A 16,976-nucleotide genomic window follows, 5' to 3' on the forward strand; every position below is an offset into this window, starting at 1 on the left:
CCCTGGCGCCTTGCTGGAACCAGCGCATCCATGGGTCGGGGGTCGCTGATGTTTTGGTGAAGCCACCGGCTGATCCCAGGTTTCCTTAGAGGAATTCCGGTCAGGAACAGAGTGATGAGCGCTGGAAGGTGGTAATGATTGACGGGAAGTCTGGGGGCCTCGTAAGCTGGGGCTGTCAGACTGTGCCCTGCGTCTTACTCCGGACTCTTATCTCGTCACTCTGACCTCGGTTTCATAAGGATAGACATTATTCTGGTCTGTACCTTTTGTGAACCACACTTTGGACACCGAAAGTTTGGCAAGACCCGAGGCGGGATAATGAGTGGCTCGAGCAGCGCATCCTCGGCGGGATGATATCTTTAGTGCCAGTTAAGACCTCCGATGGAGACCACGGATTGGCTAACCGAAGAGCGCCCGAGGGGCATGCAAAGGCACCAACAAATCACCGGCCAGCGGCGACACGAGTACCTGGCGGAGTGACGAGGCTGAGGAGGTCAGAGCAACATCACCGTTAACCCACTCTAGGGCTGAATCATCATCTTGATGTGCTTATTTTACAGCATCTCCTTTATCCTCGCAGCTCACAACCTTGGTCGTCCTTATGGTCCTGCAGTCGCCTGACTAAGCCCCTTTGATTGTCTGATGCCGCCAACCAAGGTTTGGGGAGCCTGTTAATGCGCCAGGCTGCCAGTGGGGTTGAAAAGAAAAAAATTGGACCAGGCTACACCGACAATAACATTGATAACCCAGATATTAAAAGTAATAATCAACAATTATTGTCAAATTTTATACAGTGGCATGGGCGGTTCTTCGAGTCATCAGGGGATATAATGAACCAGTTGGCCGGACTACCATATATGCAGCGTCTATTAGATTGGGATTGGCATGTCTACATGAACAGGCGGCAATGTTTGCATGTTGATTGTTCAATCAAGACGACAAGCATCGTTTAATCTACTGGGGTGCTTTACTGGGGTTTACTGGGTGCTTTAGGCTTTAGTACTGCCTAGGTGCGTCGATAATTTCGGAATCGTCAAGGGTGTTGATGGCTTGTTTTGGCAGCTGAGAACCATAAATAGACCGAGTCGCAATAGTTGGAGCCTTAAGTAAGAGTAAGCTAAATGAAAATGCTCTAGACACAAAAGCCTGTACAAGATGCTAAGAAATAAATCGGTCTTCTCCGTACTGCTCCTTCTAGTACTCTTTGTACTGTGCCTGTACGACATCTGGAAACACGTGGGAGATTGGATCTTGTGCCTGTCCAACTATGCCTACCTTGATGATCGCTGGCTTCACTTGGCCCATGCGGCCTAGATCAACCATCAAAGAGGTCCCTCTAGACAATGGTAGACTACTCTGTAGTTCAGCCTTGCTCATAGTGGATAATAGCAAGCTTAGTAGTCTCTTCCTGAGGCAGATTCAGAGCGAAACTCATGCCCATCCACTTGCTCACAAGGTTGCAACTTGTGCCTGTTATGCTTGAAATCTGAAACACAACCCACTTGCTTATGTGATGTACACAGGGTCACGTGCGCCAAGCCCTCTCGACACACAATCACTGTCAACATCCCTGCAAAAACTTGGGACACGTGCCGAGCCCAAGGCTACCACCATATTCTGTGGCGCAACGGCGTGCTTTCTAACGCCAACGATGTCATGCTAACCTGAAATAATCAGGCTAGGCGCTTGTTTCAACTCAATCTTGGGCCGGAATCCCTGCAGTTGTCCTATAACGGCTAATTTTGCCATCCTGGACCCTGGGTCTTTAATCATTCACTAACCTCATAATTCTACGCCCAAATGTCTTTGGCTTTAGGCCCTGGCAGGGCCGCTGGGACTACTGCCGATCAGAAGCTATACACCGAGAAGCATATTGACTATATCAAAAAACTGGATAGCGTGCGTCGTCCTTTCCTACCGTGCCACTTCTCTTCGCGAGGAGACGGTTGACAGGTGTTGGTAGCGGAAAGATGAGCTGGAATACTGGCTCACAGAGCACCTGCGACTTAATGGGGTCTACTGGGGCTTGACGGCTTTGCATCTCCTTGGGTGCCCGGACGGCTTGCCGCGCGACAATGCCGTCGACTTTGTCCTCTCATGCCAGCAAGAGAATGGTGGTTTTGGTGCTGCCCCAGGCCACGATGCACACTTGCTGTATACAGTGTCTGCTGTGCAGATCCTGGTAACTTTGGATGCTGTTGATGAGTTGGAAAAGCGCGGGTTGGGCGGCAAGCAGAAAGTCGGATCCTGTACGATATGACCTTTATGCACCTGGGTAAAGAGCGCCTGGCTAAGTATTTTCAGTCATCGCAGGGCTACAGGACAAGGAGTCTGGCTCTTTCATGGGGGACGAATGGGGCGAGCTGGATACAAGATTTCTTTATGGGGCGCTCAACGCCTTATCTCTCCTAGGGCTTTTGCACTTGGTTGATGTCCCCAAGGCTGTCTCATATGTCCAGAAATGCGAAAACCTCGACGGCGGATACGGAGTCACTCCTGGTGCGGAATCGCACGCCGGTCAGGTCTTTACCTGTGTTGGGGCCCTAGCTATTGCCGGGCGATTAGATCTGGTCGATAAGGACCGCTTAGGTGGCTGGCTTAGCGAGCGACAACTCGATCATGGTGGACTCAATGGGCGACCGGAGAAACTAGCAGACGCTTGTTATAGCTGGTGGGTTGGAGCGAGCTTGGCCATGATTGACAAGCTCAGCTGGATAGATGGCCCTAAACTTGCTGCCTACATCCTACGCTGCCAGGTCTGTAACCTCTTCCCAGCATAAGTGCTTGGCTAACCCTCCATAGGATCCAGAGGCTGGTGGTTTTGCCGACCGTCCCGACAATGCCGTCGACGTCTTCCATACGCACTTTGCGGTGGCTGGCTTGAGCCTTCTTGGGTTCGAAGGTGTCGAGGAAGTAGACCCTGTCTAGTGAGTAAACCAATGCAGTCATTGGGTTAAGGTCATGCTAATTGTATTGATTAGCTGTATGCCGAAAGCAATCACCAGCAAAGTCTTGTCTACGTAGCATGATGTTATGTCCTCGACATGGTCCTTGAGACGGTATTTCTTTCCGGCCTCAACTGTAATCCTCACCACCTGCAATCTAATAACCCATATTTCTTTCTTTCTATGGCTTATGGAATACAATGCGGGAGAATATTGGATCTCAGGCACTGTGACTTATTTCCGCTTCCCCCCTCTACAATGGCCTAGATTTCGGCCGTTAAAGACACAGTGGCACAATCATGAAGCGTTGATACCCTATCAATGAATATTCAGTTCTGTCCGTTCTGTATCTCAATTCCTACAACTCTCCCAGGACGAACCTGGTGGCGGCCGGAACCAACCTTATTTACAAGCAGGAGTCAGAGGGACTTGCCAGTGTAAGAGCGAGACCACTCTATCTCACTCCCTTCGTGTTCCTTGTAACAGTCCTTGGGGATCTATATCGTCCTCTCATAGCAGACTACCTAATCTTCGTTCAAATAGAGAGGTGATCAAGGCGACACCCGCCGTTTGGAAGTACGGGTACTATACTAAAGATTGCTTGCTATGTGTATCGTAAATTGTGACAAGATGTAGCTAGTGTATCCATAGTCATTAATACTGACGTTCCCGGCCCAACACTAACACTGCATGCATTCTTCCCGCACGGGTGTAATAACTGATCAATACATGGTGCTCGCTGCTGGGCCTCCCCGACCCCGGCCCGACGTTGGCACCTGCCTTCCTCGAGGCCAAGGGTTGCACCTGCTTCAAGTCTCTATTGTACCATGCTCTACATTGTTTCCTCCCCCTCCCGCCATGGCGGCAATGGCGCTCTCAGGCAAGTCCCCGGTCAGTTGATGGCCTTCCTCAGCTTCATCACTTTCCATTTCTAAGGAAGTCGGTGTCTCTATTCTCAGGATCGGTCTTTCTATATTGGTTCCCTGTCTCGTGCCTTGCCGCCCTCTCATGAAAGCCACGACCTGCAGCTTGTTGCTTCCCCAGCTTCTACCAAGCTCACCTGCCAGCGTGCTTTGAACCAGGAGCCCTAAAGGCAATTCTGCCGGCGATGGATGCCACAGCGTTGCTGTGCAACATCTGCCCGAAGCATCCCAAGTTCAGCGATGTCTCGCATCTGCTAACTCACGTTGCTTCCAAGGCTCATCTCTCCCACTACTTCAAGCTTCAAGTACGCAGCCACCAGGAACCACAGGCCGAGGCCTTACTCGAGGATTACAACCAATGGTACAAGGCCAACAACCTGGCAAAGCTCTTGTCGGATCGGATGTCATCCAAAGACTCACGAAGGAGGAAATCACAAGGGAAATATGCCATGCCAGATAGAGCTGGGCCTGCGGACAGGGACATTGGGTATCAGCCGCTACCAACCGGTGACCCACACGGTAACCTTCCGGACTACATTGATCCACGCCTCTCGGACCCTTTCATGAGCTCGGGACACAATGCGGGTAAGGAAGTACAGTTATAGTGGGCCCGTGTCATGCAAGTCGCTGACATTTTCGTTTTCGAGTAGGGTACCCGCATGCACCCACGCCATCACCGCACAAACAAGCCGTGGGAAGTGTACCTGATCACTGGAAGCGTGAAGACGAGGACGATTCGTCTCCATCCATAACACAAGCCACGCCATGCTGGCCGAGCGCTCTCCGGTCAGAGGAAGGTCAGGACGCCAAATCCTTGAACGTACCCTTCATCTACGATCCTTTTGTCGACGACAATGATAGTATTGCGTACTCGAATGGTAGCGAGGTGGACAAAGACAGAGCAGATGAGATTTCAAGACTCAAGGGTGTTCTGTGGCCCGGAATGGACATTTTCGACTCCGCCACCGAGCAGATGAAACGAAAGCGCAATCAGAAGAAGGATGAGAGCATCTTGAAGATGATGGAGAGGACATCAATGGGAGTGGAGCCGACTGAACTGGTATTCTCACCGACTGGTGTCTTGCGGAAGCAGCGTCTGATCTCAGGCAACGTTGAAGACAGCAGTCCTCTGAAAGGGGAGACGCCGATACCGAAGAAGCGAGCCACTCGTCCCAAGCGCGTGCTTGCCCAACTAGACCCAAATGCTCAACGCGAGGTGGACAAAAAGAGAGTAAAAAAGAACACCAGGCGAGACGGCGACTCCTTTGATGGCGAAGTTGATCAACCACATCTATATACCCCTCAGCGAGCGACAGTTCAAACATTTGGTCGCCTTGGTGGTCAGATGTCTGTCGGAGACAACCTAGAAGAGTTTGCGTTAGCCCTTCGTGACCATGACTTCAAGCAGCACAGCAAGTTCGCGATATTCCGTGATATGTCTGTACCACGAGAACCGAGACTGGAGGACCAGCACAGGTTTGTCCCAGGAGAAAGCGCTGCGTCGCAGCCACTCTTTCTGCGAAGAGACACTGCAATCAATGTCAATGCCGATCCTCAGTCACCACGCCATGCTGCTCATACCTCGAACCTCCTCGAAAAGGTCCCTCGCCCAGGCGCTGATAAAGAGAACATGGAACCAATGCTCAATGCGTTTGGTCGGATCGATCCCCTGATCGGTTGGCATTCACCCGTGATGAAACGGACTGAAAGAGCGTTGTCCCCCCAGTTTCTCTTTGGCGGAGATGCACATTATGTCGGATACAGCCCATTCGAATGCCAAGAGAGCCCATCGGGCTATTCGTTCAATCCTCTAGCCGGGTCTCTCACGAAGCTGGCCACGGATGAAAACCCGATATATGCAGCCGAGCCCGAGGACGCATTGAAAGCTCCTTTTGCAACCCGTGTTTGTTCGCCGGATGCGACAATCTCCGAGGTTGCAGACGATGATTTTGACCGTCTCTATATGGATGGAAGTTCTTGATCTCCGCTCTCCCTTTTGCTTGGCGCGCGTCTCGCTCTTGATGGTTGTTTCGTTGCATTTCTAGAAGGCAAGGCATAGTATTGCGGGCAAAGGTTAATCTTGGGCCCCTGCTTGTTTGAACGTTACCTATCGGAGTTATTGTTCCTATCATATGAGTACGCCATGGCCCATTATATATGTTTCTGTTGCTGCTACACTGCACGGATCCTAGCCAGGCTGTCGACCTGGCGGTTCCAGTGCGGGTTATACTCTGTTATCTGTTCGGTAGAGGTAGATGTATAAGGCAAAGGAATGATATCCGTTATTTTCACATCGTCGAAGAAATTGTAACCCGTAGCTCTGTTGAAACATGGGCTGTCCATGCAGGGCTGTCCAGGCCCGATTAGGTAATCTAATTAAACACGGGCGCGATTCGCGTACGCGTCAAGCTTCATCATTGTCAAGCTTGAGAGCCAATTAGTTCCCCATACGGCTTGGTTGTACAGCTAGCTTGTCCTATTTTACTTTGAACTACAATAACAGTCATAGTCAAGCCCTCGAAGCGTGCATAGACCGCATACCTTCAGCGAAACGCCATTGAAGGCGTTTACCTTCGCCGAACGATCTTCAATCCTTCCGTTTCTTAGCGAAAGACAACATGCCTCTACCATCCTCACAGTCATCTACATCGTCCTCGCCAAATTTGAAAAGAAAGCAACCTACGATATCCAGCTTTTTTACGAAGAAGCCGTTCGCATCTCAACAATCTCAGAATGAAGCTAGCAATACGCCCGCTGCCCCCGCCAACAAAGCTGCGGAACTCGAAACTACGAACAAACCAGCGGAGGACGATGCTGAAGACATAGTGGCCCCTGCACCGAAGCGCGCCAAATCGAACGGATCGCTTGCAGGACGGCCGCAAAGCCCAAAGGCAAAGCCCGTGGCTCGCACGGAGGCGCCACAGGCCTCAAGCAGCCAACGAACCGAACTTTCGAAATTCGCTAGCTCTCCTGCTGTTGATCTTGGGGCGGATGGTACGGTTAAACTAGACGACGAGGAAACGAAAGCACGGCAGAAAGAGCGAGAGAAGCTACATCAGAAGTTTGTTCGAAGACTCGGCGGCGCGGATTGCTTAGTGGGAATCGGCCGGAATAGCATCAGTGAAGCTACACCCGTGGACGAGGGTGCGGAGGGTGAGGACGATCAGGAGACGCCACAACCAGTGCATACCAAGGGGAGGGCTGCGGGGAAGAGAGGCGGAGGTAAACTCACGCCGATGGAGAAGCAGGTCATTGAAATCAAGAGGAAGCATATGGACACAATACTTCTCGTCGAAGTCGGATACAAATTTCGATTCTTCGGTGAAGATGCAAGAGTAGCCGCAAAGGAGCTTAGTATTGTATGCATTCCGGGCAAGTTCCGATATGATGAGCGTGGGTTTCCTGTGTTCGATACTGTGGTGAGTTGCTGACTTGTGTTTAGATCCTTCGGAAGCTCATCTCGACCGCTTTGCGTCGGCAAGCATACCCGTACAGCGACTTCATGTCCATGTTAAGCGTCTCGTTACTGCTGGACACAAGGTGGGCGTCGTGAGGCAACTGGAGACTGCTGCGCTGAAAGCTGCCGGAGACAACCGCAACGCACCATTTGTTCGCAAATTGACGAATGTTTACACGAAAAGCACGTATATCGATGATATCGAGGGCCTCGAAGGGTCTACGGCGGGGAATTCCGGTGCTTCGTCCACGGGTTATATCCTTTGCATCACAGAGACGAATGCACGAGGCTGGGGAAATGACGAGAAAGTGCACGTTGGAATCGTTGCCGTGCAACCGACTACAGGAGATATTGTCTACGACGAATTCGATGACGGCTTCATGCGGAGCGAGATAGAAACGAGATTGCTCCACATTGCGCCATGTGAAATGCTCATAGTTGGTGAGCTATCTAAAGCGACAGAAAAGCTCGTGAAGCATCTCTCCGGGAGCAAGACGAATGTCTTTGGCGACGAGGTGCGAGTTGAGAGAGCACCCAAGAAGAGTACAGCCGCGGCAGAATCGCATAATCACGTCTCGAGCGTCTACGCTGGCAGCATGAAATCTGCAGACGCCATAGATGATGAGGTTGCTAGTAACCTACTCCAAAAAGTGCTTGGCCTGCCGGATCAGGTCACGATTTGCCTTTCTGCCATGATCAAACACATGACGGAGTATGGCTTGGAACATGTCCTGCAGCTGACAAAATACTTTCAGCATTTCTCTTCACGCTCTCATATGCTTCTTAATGGCAACACCCTTACGAGTCTTGAGGTCTACCAGAACCAGACCGATTATTCCTCCAAGGGCAGTCTATTCTGGACGCTGGATCGCACTCAAACTCGATTTGGGCAAAGGATGCTCCGAAAATGGGTCGGTCGGCCATTGTTGGATAGATCTCAGCTCGAGGATCGTGTCAACGCTGTAGAAGAACTGAAGGATTCCCAAAATGTCGTGATGGTTGAGCGGATCAAAGCCCTGCTCGGGAGGATCAAGCATGACCTAGAGAAGGGCTTGATCCGGATATACTACGGAAAGGTGAGTTTCACAGTCACTACTTCTATAGCATACTCTAACGGCGGCAGTGTTCTCGACCGGAACTTTTGACTATATTGCAAACGATGCAGATGATAGCCCAGGAATTTGCGGATATCAAGTCACCGGCGGATACTGGATTCTCCTCTCCTGCCATCAGCCAGGCGATTGTGTCTCTACCTACAATTGTGAGAGACGTCGTGTCGTTTCTGAACAAGATCAATATGCACGCCGCGCGAAATGATGATAAATATGAATTCTTCAGGGAAGAGGAGGAAACAGAGGAGATTAGCGAGCACAAGCTTGGGATTGGAGCCATCGAGCATCAGCTTGAGGAGCATCGACCTGTAGCTGGAGAGGCTCTAGGAAAGAAATCCGTCACTTACGCAACGGTCGCAGGCATCGAATACCTGATTGAAGTTGAAAACAGCTCACCAGCTATCAAGCGAGTGCCAGCATCATGGGTGAAAATCAGTGGTACAAAGAAGGTGTCACGATTTCACACCCCAGATGTGATCAAGATGATTCGGCAGAGAGATCAACATCGAGAAGCGCTTGCCGCAGCGTGCGACAAGGCATTCTTGGCCCTCCAAGCTGAGATATCAGCCAGTTACCAAACCCTCCGGGACTGTGTGCAATCTCTGGCAACGCTAGACTGTTTGGTATCCTTAGCCACAATAGCCAGCCAGCCAGGCTACGTCAAGCCTGAATATACAGATGAAACGTGCATTCATGTCGAGCAAGGACGCCATCCGATGGTAGAGCAACTGCTACTGGACAGCTACGTTCCCAACGACATCAACCTAGACAGCGACAAAACGCGTGCTTTGCTGGTGACCGGACCTAACATGGGTGGAAAATCCAGCTACGTGCGCCAGGTAGCCCTGATCGCAATCATGGGACAAATAGGCTCTTACGTTCCGGCGCAGTCTGCGAAACTCGGTATGTTAGACGCCGTGTTCACGCGGATGGGCGCATTCGACAATATGCTCGCAGGCGAGTCTACATTCATGGTCGAGCTTTCCGAGACAGCAGACATCCTGAAACAAGCAACACCACGCTCGCTAGTCATCCTAGACGAGTTGGGCCGCGGCACATCCACCCACGACGGCGTCGCCATTGCCCAGGCCGTCCTGGACTACATGGTGCGGTCTATCCGCAGCCTCACCCTCTTCATCACACACTACCAGCACCTCTCTGCCATGGTCCACTCCTTCTCCGATAACGAGCTGCGCAACATCCATATGCGGTTCAGCGAATCCGGGTCCGGGTCTGAAACAAACGAAGACATCACCTTCCTCTACGAGATAGGAGAAGGCGTCGCACATCGTAGCTACGGGCTGAACGTTGCGCGGCTGGCGAATCTCCCTGCGTCGCTGTTGGAAATGGCTAAGCAGAAAAGTGCCGAGTTAGAGGAGAAGATCCGGCGCCGGAGACTTGCTGGCCTTGTTGCTGCGATCGGGGATGTGGTGAAGTTGGACTCTGTTGAGGAGGGGGTTATCGATAGGCTAATCAACAGTATGGAGGAATTATAGTTGTGGTACATACTTAATGAAGCAAGGGAAACGTCCAAGCATGGCGTGATTTATTCATTTCCTTGACACTTATCTCGTCTACTGTAGAGCTGCTTGGGCACAAGCCAATCGTGTTTGTTTAAATTGGAGTAGACTTGTACCTATAACGTATATAAACAATCTTTTTTCTATGATTGGCCTCATACGTGATGTATACATTTGTTATTGATATAACTGTCAAGGGGTCTGTCCTTGTCTGTGGTTGAGAGGACTTGATCGCTACTAAGTTTCCTCCTCTCTTCCGCCCATGGATTTTCATTCACCACTCCCCATTCACCATTCAAATAACACAAGACTCCTAGCAGCGTTTAAGCCCCCGCCCCCAATTATGGGCTATGGCTAGCAGTAAGTCACTTGGGCCGCAGTCAATCAGGATGGAATCCTTTCTGTGACAGAGCTGTTGACATCAAGATGTGTTACAGGATCCCTCGGCGTGCCTATGCCAGTACTGTCTGTTTTCCCCTGCCTATAAACACGTGCCAATAGATGATCTTGATTTTACTCGAGTATTCATACCGGGAAGCAACCTCTGGTACTATGGGCAGTGCATTGGAAACCAATTTTTGTGGCGCTGAGTATGCGGCGCTCAGCAAGACCTCCGAAATGGTCGATGATACTGTGGAACGATTTGGTCATTTCTATGGAGCTAGGAATATGGACCATGCAAAGCTCGCATTGGAATCTTTGAACATTCAAATCCCAGGTCAATATAGACTCTTTGAGTGGCAATGGACAATCGCATTCTTCTTCCTGCGCTTCGATGCAACGACCTGCTGGAACTTAGCCCGCAAACAGGCCTCGGCAGACGGCATAAAGACTTACATAATTGACAAGCTCTTCCAGGAATGCAATGCCTTTCAAGGGTTTAGCATGGGGTTGCGGAGCAAAGCAAGACACGCACTACAGATTGAAGGAGCACTTATATGGACGCTTCTGTATCAGAAAAAAATAGACCCCAGTTCCATATGGGCTGACATGTTGGAAGCTTTACTAGGCAGTCAATGTACAACATCCGACATATCCTTACCATCCTCGCCTACGCCTCCTCCACTTACAGACTGCTCGTTCAAGGTGATATCTGACAGTGAGCTTGATGATGAGGCTGACGCAGAGGCAAACAATGCTCCAGCAAGCTCCGAGTACGAGATCCAGCGAAGTTTCACGAAAGAAAAATTTCTTGATGTTGAGCTCCTTCCTGATGGCCTCCCGCCACTGGGCCCGATTGATCACATCAAGATACTGGTCCATATTATCTCGACTGCAATTGAAGAAAAGGAACAGTTTTCTACACTGGCGAAGGACATCGGAACGGACAGAATTAAGGATACCCTGCTGGGAGGGATGAACTCGAGCATCCCAGAAATCTGCCGCGGGGGGGGTGTTCGACCTTGGAACGTGAGTTGAATGGATATTGGAGAGTATTCATAAGCGGTACTGACATACACAGTATCCTGGAGCTAGCTGCTATGACTGAAGATCCGGCAACGTCGAAACGCCCCGGCATCTATCTCCACATAATCTGGGATGCCGACAATGTCTTGAGATTCTGGCTGTATGTTGGTCAGGCAGTAGCCCTTAGTGGCCGAATAAGGGAACATAAGCGTGATCGCAAGAAGAGGTCAGCCCTTCATTATTACGTTTGGAATGCGATTGAAGCTCGTCATGGATCACTTTATACACCCTTCCCCAGAGTCACTGCCCTCTCACTAAGAACGAATATCTCATCCTGAATATTGCAGAGCAATGGTTTTCTTGTATTTTCCAGACACTAACCCTTCCCTTCCTGGAAAAGTACTTGCCTAGTGGCTCCGAAATACCGTGGGCCGGGCTGCATCTGAACGTTGCCCTCCCGTTATGCCAATCATTCTGTGTCGGGGCTGCAAGAAACCTTGAGACTGACATCGAATGGCCAAAGGACCACAGGATGGATTTTCATGCCCTTCAGATTCGAAATGCGCTCTCATTAGGGAGTATCATCGGGCGAGGTTTCTGGAGAATTTGATCATAGCGCGCACCATACAGCACAAGGAGGCAGTGCTCCGCATACGGGAATATTTGGGCGGAAAAGATTGCAAAATTGAGACTGAAACTAGGAGGGTACAAGGTCGAAAGTATGAGACTGCATCGTTCATGTGCGGGATGTTCAAGTTCCCCATCTCGAATGCTCATGGGTTAAGTCTGCGCAAGGGGGACATTGCGCATGTCCAACACCATTTAATAGGAGATGCTCACCCGTGCAAGTACGCACTCAGGGCATTACCAACTGATCCAGCTCGACGTCTAGCGGTCTCAGTCTTTGGAAATGACGCTACTGGGAATTTTTGCATCTGGTTATCATCGTTAGGGGAGAAAGCGGTGAAGAAGATCAACACCTTGGTCGACATGCTCGACGGCTATACCTATGAAGACAGGTTGGAGATGGAGCTCCCAAGGCGCTGGTGGAGAAAAGGGCCGGGCAGAAAGCAGTTCTACACTTAGCTACACCTGAGCAGATGTTGCTCAGGGTGGATGGCATACTTATCGTGGTAATTATGTATGTTTTCCGGTGCGTTTAGGTCTGGTTGTCGCTGCTAGCAACTACTTAGTTAGGACTACCCCCAGCTTACACCTGAGAGTCATATATTACAGAATCCAAGCATGTTTGCTAACCCGCCCTTATCTCGATAACCTGGAGGCTAACGGCGCACTTAAATATCTTAGTGTAGGTAAGGTGTTTCTAGAAGTAGGATTTATCGAAGGCTTCCTTGAGACCCCCTCAGGTACATACACATTCATCAAGTATTAATCCATCGTAATATACGTTAATCAAGTATACAATGTGATTCTTTTTCAGCTTCTTAAGATCCAGAACGCCACCCATGATGAGAGAAAATGCAAATGCAGTGCAGCCCTTTAGGACTCGACTCGCTAAGCTAGAACAACACAAGTGATGAGGATGAGGTATGCGATGCGAAACAAAAGACAAAAATGATATAGAAAATTTCAGTAAAAGAGACTCAGTAAGAGAACGACCATGAGTGATCAAGATATCATGAGGTACCGGTGGGCACCCTGGTCCTCACTTGTTGCAGTGTCAAGAGGAGCATCCTCAAGGTCCCCCATTAGCGGTCTCGTCAACAACCTCCGGGGTCCTCGTCCCCGCGCTACTAGAAGCCTCAGCCTCAGCCTCAGATTCCCTAGCACGGCGCTCCTCTTCCTCCTTCTCCTCTTTATCCTCCTCCTCCTCCCAACTATCCGCGACCTCAACGGGCCGTGGCGGAGAAGCACGGCGAGAAGCCGATTTACTCGCGCCAACGCCCGATCGCAAGACAAGTTTCTCCTTCTTGAAACCGCTCCCGTCATCGTTCAATGCAAGAGCTGAGTAGAGCGACCCCGAGCCCACTGGTGTACGAGAAAGCGGCGAGCTCCTCGCGGTCCCAGTGACTCCGTTGCTCCGCTTGGACGCAGCAACTTGCGCCCATCCGCCTTCGGAACTAGCCTGGGCTTTGTTTAAACCGCGCTGTGCTTTGGCTTCCGCTGCTGCGAGACGCTGAGCTTCAAGTTCCTTGCTTCTATGGCGTTCGCGGAGCTTGACACATTCAGAGACGCTCATGCCGCCGATGCCGACTGAGACGCCGGTGCCGAGGCCAAAGATGGGTGGTGTCCAGGTAGTGGGCTTGAGGACAAACACGTGACGGTGAGGCTCTGGGTCGTAGCTTTCGCTGACAAAGCCATAGTCTGTAGCGAGGGAGTGGATGAATGCTCGAATTGAGGACTTTGCAGGCTGAGTTCGGATAGATCGTTGATTAGGGGCTGTGATCGTGGCGAGAGAGTGGAGGGTTGATTCGTGGGATTGAAGGGTTGAAAGGGGGGATGTCTTGGACAGCTGGACGTACATGTCCAGAGTTTCGGCGGAATAGGGGAGGTTTGTCGAGGTGATGGTGTTTTGCGCGAGAGTGGTTGACGGGTTAATGTCAACGCCTAGGGCAGCTGCGAGTGAGCGGTTGCGCTCGAGACGGGCGCACTCGTCATCGCATGAGAGTGGGGTGACTGCCGGAAGGCGCTGCGGTTGCTGCAACTGTCCCTTTGCTGTCACTGCTTTCGCCGCGTTGCATCGTCGGTCTTGACGTAGGCGTCCACAGCCGCATGTTACTGCGATTGTGGACGCGCAGGGTGACTTCTCAGCGCAGGGGTACGGAGCATGGCATGGTTCCGTGCAAGGATGACCACAAAGCGTCTTCGTCTTTCCGCATGCCTGTTGGCAAGGCTGGAGGGCGTCTTCGCAGTCGCCTGGCCGGTGACAGTTCTTCTGGCAGTAGTGGGAGCCGCACTTGAGCGGTTCTCCGCAAATCTGTCCGCAGCGGACGTCTGCTAGCCAACAGGGCTGGTTCTTCAGAGTTCGCTTACCGCAAAGACACGATTTTTCTGTCAGGAAGGGGCACTTGGGGCAGGATTCATCGTCGGTATGACAGTTATGCGCCGTCTGGGGATGGCCGCACGGCTTAGGACGTTCACAAGGGAATGAGCAAGCTGGCGGTTGGGTCCCACAGGGCAATGGCGGATACAAGACTGTTCGACTGCAGTTACAGTGCACCTCCTCGAAAATGGCCTCCCTGCACGTATTGCAAGGACCCTTGTGACAAAGTTCTGGACATGTATGCCGCCCGCATTTCAGCGTGCGGCCACAGATCCGGGTACAAATATGCTCAGCCTCCACGTCCTCGTCGACGGGACGGAGATGAGACTTTAGCTTTCGCCGCGCAGCCTGGCGTTCAATGGCTTTCTGTTCGCCAGGACAGCATCGTTCGGCACATGCATGTCTTCCGCAGTGCAAGCCTGCCTTGCAGACTCGGAAACACTGGGGAGGTTCGATTGAGCCTTGGTGGCAGACGCTCTTGAACGAGTTGCGTCCGCAGCGGCAGTCGATGGAGACCGTCCGCATGCAAGAGCCGCAAGGGCCAGTGTGGCAAATCTTCTCGCAAGGGTGTCCACATGGCAGGGTCTTGCCGCAGGCTTCTAAGCAGTTAGGAATTGGGTCTTCACAGGATGACCTTGTTTTGTATCCTGGAATATCGGCTAATAACGTCTTCCCGCAAGGGCAAAGCGACACTACGTCCGGCGATCTCGGGCAATGGGCCGCCTCGGCGTCTTGAGGGTGGCATCCTTTCTGGCAGAAGTGGACGCCGCAATCGAAAGAACGACTGCAGACATCTCCGCAATTGAAGCATCCAGTCCACTCCTCAACATTGCCGTCTTGTTGTAGCAGCTCACTATCCAGTTCTTCGTCCTTGGAGCTGCAGAGCATTTCGGTCTCTACCTTGCCACAGTAACAGCGCGCGTCAATCTTGACTTCACACGCCCCGCAAAGACCTTCATGGCATGGCCGAGTGCAGGTGTGCTCGCCGCAGGGTAGCAGATCGCCGCAGATCTCGCCACAGCTCCATCCGTTCTCGTAGTCCGTGTCTTGACAGCGCTTCGTAGACGAGTTCCTCCCGCAGAAACAATCTTGAGTCGGACCCATCGCTGTACATGGTTTACAAGGACCGGCGTGGCATGTCGCATCACAAGGATGTGGGCAGCCCTTGCGCTTTCGGGAGCAAGTCTGCCCGCAAGAATGAGGCGGGAGACCAGGATAGGAACGGGGGTCAACTTCTTTTTCACACCAGCAAGAGTAGCTTGACGGAAACACCTCGTGAGCGAGGTTACAACCGGGACACCTCCAGGCACGAGGCCCGCTAGACTCTCCATTTTCACCGACGTTCCGCGAAGGATCCTGCGCCGCGGCGCCCTGGTTCTTCGACCATTTCTTGACACAGCTCAAGTGGAACACGGTCCAACAGAGCCCGCAAGACCAAACGCGTGTCTTCCGGCCAACTTCGCTCGTACAAATCGGGCATTCGTAGAGGTTATGCGCGATATCTTCATGGATACGGGTAGTAATATCCTCGGCTTCTGATTTTGTAGTAACTTTGGGGGCGCGTTGTCGAGAAGCCTTCGCCTTTCCTTTGCCTTTTGCTGAAGCGGCGTTGCTCGATGATTGTGCATCGCCATTGACCGGCGGAACATATCCAGGCACAAAAGTCGGCGCATCGGCTCTCAACCCTTCTGTATCCTCCGCCACCTGCTGTCTATCATCCTCCGAAGTTTCTTGTGATGTTGTCAATCGTCCTCCGAAGGTCCGCCTAGCCGCTCCAGAACCGATTTGCTTGTCGCCACCCCGCACCGGACTCTGCTGCTGTCCTTCTCCATCCGCCGAAGTATTCCCGCCACCTCGTCCACCCCGCCGCCGTCTAGGACCGCGTCGTGATCGCTGGCTTATCGTATTTGAAGGGTTCGAATCGCTCGATTGCGGTGTGTTTTGGGACTGGGGTGCAGAGGGTGTCGGCGCTGGAGCCTGGGCTGCCGGCCGATTTTGCGGTTGCGGTTGCGATTGCGACTGTGGTTGTGATTGCGGCGGCCGTTGCGCCTCGGAAGATTCTGTCGAATCCTGCTGCGGTCGTCGATTGGCATTGGCATTTCCCCGACGACCTCGATATCCGCGTCTGAAATTCCTAGGAGCTCGAGGGGCGCTACCGTCCCCGGCGGGCGTAGCTGAGCTTGACATTGTCGATAGTGGTAGTGGAGTCTGGACCAGCAAACTCGAATGCACGTTCGAATTCATGCACGGATACCGGTATGGCACGCTGAAACGCAGGGAACTCGGCCTCGAACTTATAGAAGTAGAATACAAAGGAGTCAAAGGGAGAGAGATTGAAAGGTCCCTTTGAGGCGAGGAAGCAAAGCCTTGAGGCGAGAGAAAAGAATGGAACTCCAGGGACCAAAGAAACGTCGAGCAAGTCGGAAGCGGGCGGTTCCTGAGTCTTGATTAGGTCTGTGGCAAAGGTGGCTCCGTTTGCTTGTAGAACCTGCAGTGCCTCATTGTCACATTCTGCTTTCTTTATTATCTAACCAAGCACTGAATGGATTCCTGGTCTTCACAGTCATCTCCTGACCTTGGTCTTTGTTGCAGTGCTGCTTGGAGGGTG

The 16,976-nt window shown here is 51.8% G+C and overlaps 5 protein-coding genes across 5 annotated transcripts; 4 read left to right on the forward strand and 1 right to left on the reverse strand.

Moving 5' to 3' along the window:
• The first annotated feature begins 1,674 nt into the window (after window positions 1-1,674).
• On the forward strand, window positions 1,675-3,384 carry BDW74DRAFT_141883 (Rab geranylgeranyltransferase subunit beta BET2). The gene is made up of 5 exons (XM_073722627.1): window positions 1,675-1,899; window positions 1,964-2,249; window positions 2,305-2,756; window positions 2,803-2,927; window positions 2,982-3,384. The coding sequence occupies exons 1-5, from the start codon at window positions 1,801-1,803 to the stop codon at window positions 3,022-3,024; spliced, it is 1,005 nt and encodes a 334-aa protein (XP_073589515.1). The 5' UTR covers window positions 1,675-1,800; the 3' UTR covers window positions 3,025-3,384.
• A 669-nt stretch (window positions 3,385-4,053) lies between these two features.
• On the forward strand, window positions 4,054-5,849 carry BDW74DRAFT_172259 (uncharacterized protein; the record flags this gene model as incomplete). The annotated part of the gene is made up of 2 exons (XM_073727478.1): window positions 4,054-4,453; window positions 4,519-5,849. 2 exons carry the CDS (start codon window positions 4,054-4,056, stop codon window positions 5,847-5,849), a joined length of 1,731 nt encoding a protein of 576 aa, XP_073589516.1.
• Window positions 5,850-6,486: 637 nt separating this feature from the next.
• msh3 (mismatch repair protein MSH3) lies at window positions 6,487-10,042 on the forward strand (the record flags this gene model as incomplete). Its single annotated transcript, XM_073730828.1, has 3 exons — window positions 6,487-7,261; window positions 7,311-8,401; window positions 8,449-10,042. 3 exons carry the CDS (start codon window positions 6,487-6,489, stop codon window positions 9,931-9,933), a joined length of 3,351 nt encoding a protein of 1,116 aa, XP_073589517.1. The 3' UTR covers window positions 9,934-10,042.
• Window positions 10,043-11,294: 1,252 nt separating this feature from the next.
• Window positions 11,295-11,964, forward strand: BDW74DRAFT_141889 (GIY-YIG nuclease family protein). Its single transcript, XM_073722628.1, has 2 exons — window positions 11,295-11,359; window positions 11,412-11,964. Exon 2 carries the CDS (start codon window positions 11,439-11,441, stop codon window positions 11,700-11,702), a length of 264 nt encoding a protein of 87 aa, XP_073589518.1. The 5' UTR covers window positions 11,295-11,359; window positions 11,412-11,438; the 3' UTR covers window positions 11,703-11,964.
• A 725-nt stretch (window positions 11,965-12,689) lies between these two features.
• BDW74DRAFT_141891 (putative NF-X1 finger transcription factor) lies at window positions 12,690-16,976 on the reverse strand. The gene has a single exon (XM_073722629.1). The coding sequence runs from the start codon at window positions 16,610-16,612 to the stop codon at window positions 13,061-13,063; it is 3,552 nt and encodes a 1,183-aa protein (XP_073589519.1). The 5' UTR covers window positions 16,613-16,976; the 3' UTR covers window positions 12,690-13,060.

Source organism: Aspergillus multicolor, assembly GCF_047715735.1.
Source record: "Aspergillus multicolor strain CBS 133.54 unplaced genomic scaffold BDW74scaffold_1, whole genome shotgun sequence".
Taxonomy (NCBI): domain Eukaryota; kingdom Fungi; phylum Ascomycota; class Eurotiomycetes; order Eurotiales; family Aspergillaceae; genus Aspergillus; species Aspergillus multicolor.

What these genes read in the sequence shown, in the direction of transcription:
- BDW74DRAFT_141891 (XM_073722629.1), bottom strand. Translation starts at nt 16,612, where the DNA reads ATGAATTCGAACGTGCATTCGAGTTTGCTGGTCCAGACTCCACTACCA.
- BDW74DRAFT_141889 (XM_073722628.1), top strand. Translation starts at nt 11,439, where the DNA reads ATGACTGAAGATCCGGCAACGTCGAAACGCCCCGGCATCTATCTCCAC.
- BDW74DRAFT_141883 (XM_073722627.1), top strand. Translation starts at nt 1,801, where the DNA reads ATGTCTTTGGCTTTAGGCCCTGGCAGGGCCGCTGGGACTACTGCCGAT. An exon ending in ATATCAAAAAACTGGATAGC is followed by an intron (nt 1,900 to 1,963) that starts GTGCGTCGTCCT and finishes AGGTGTTGGTAG; the next exon opens with CGGAAAGATGAGCTGGAATA. An exon ending in CAAGCAGAAAGTCGGATCCT is followed by an intron (nt 2,250 to 2,304) that starts GTACGATATGAC and finishes AAGTATTTTCAG; the next exon opens with TCATCGCAGGGCTACAGGAC.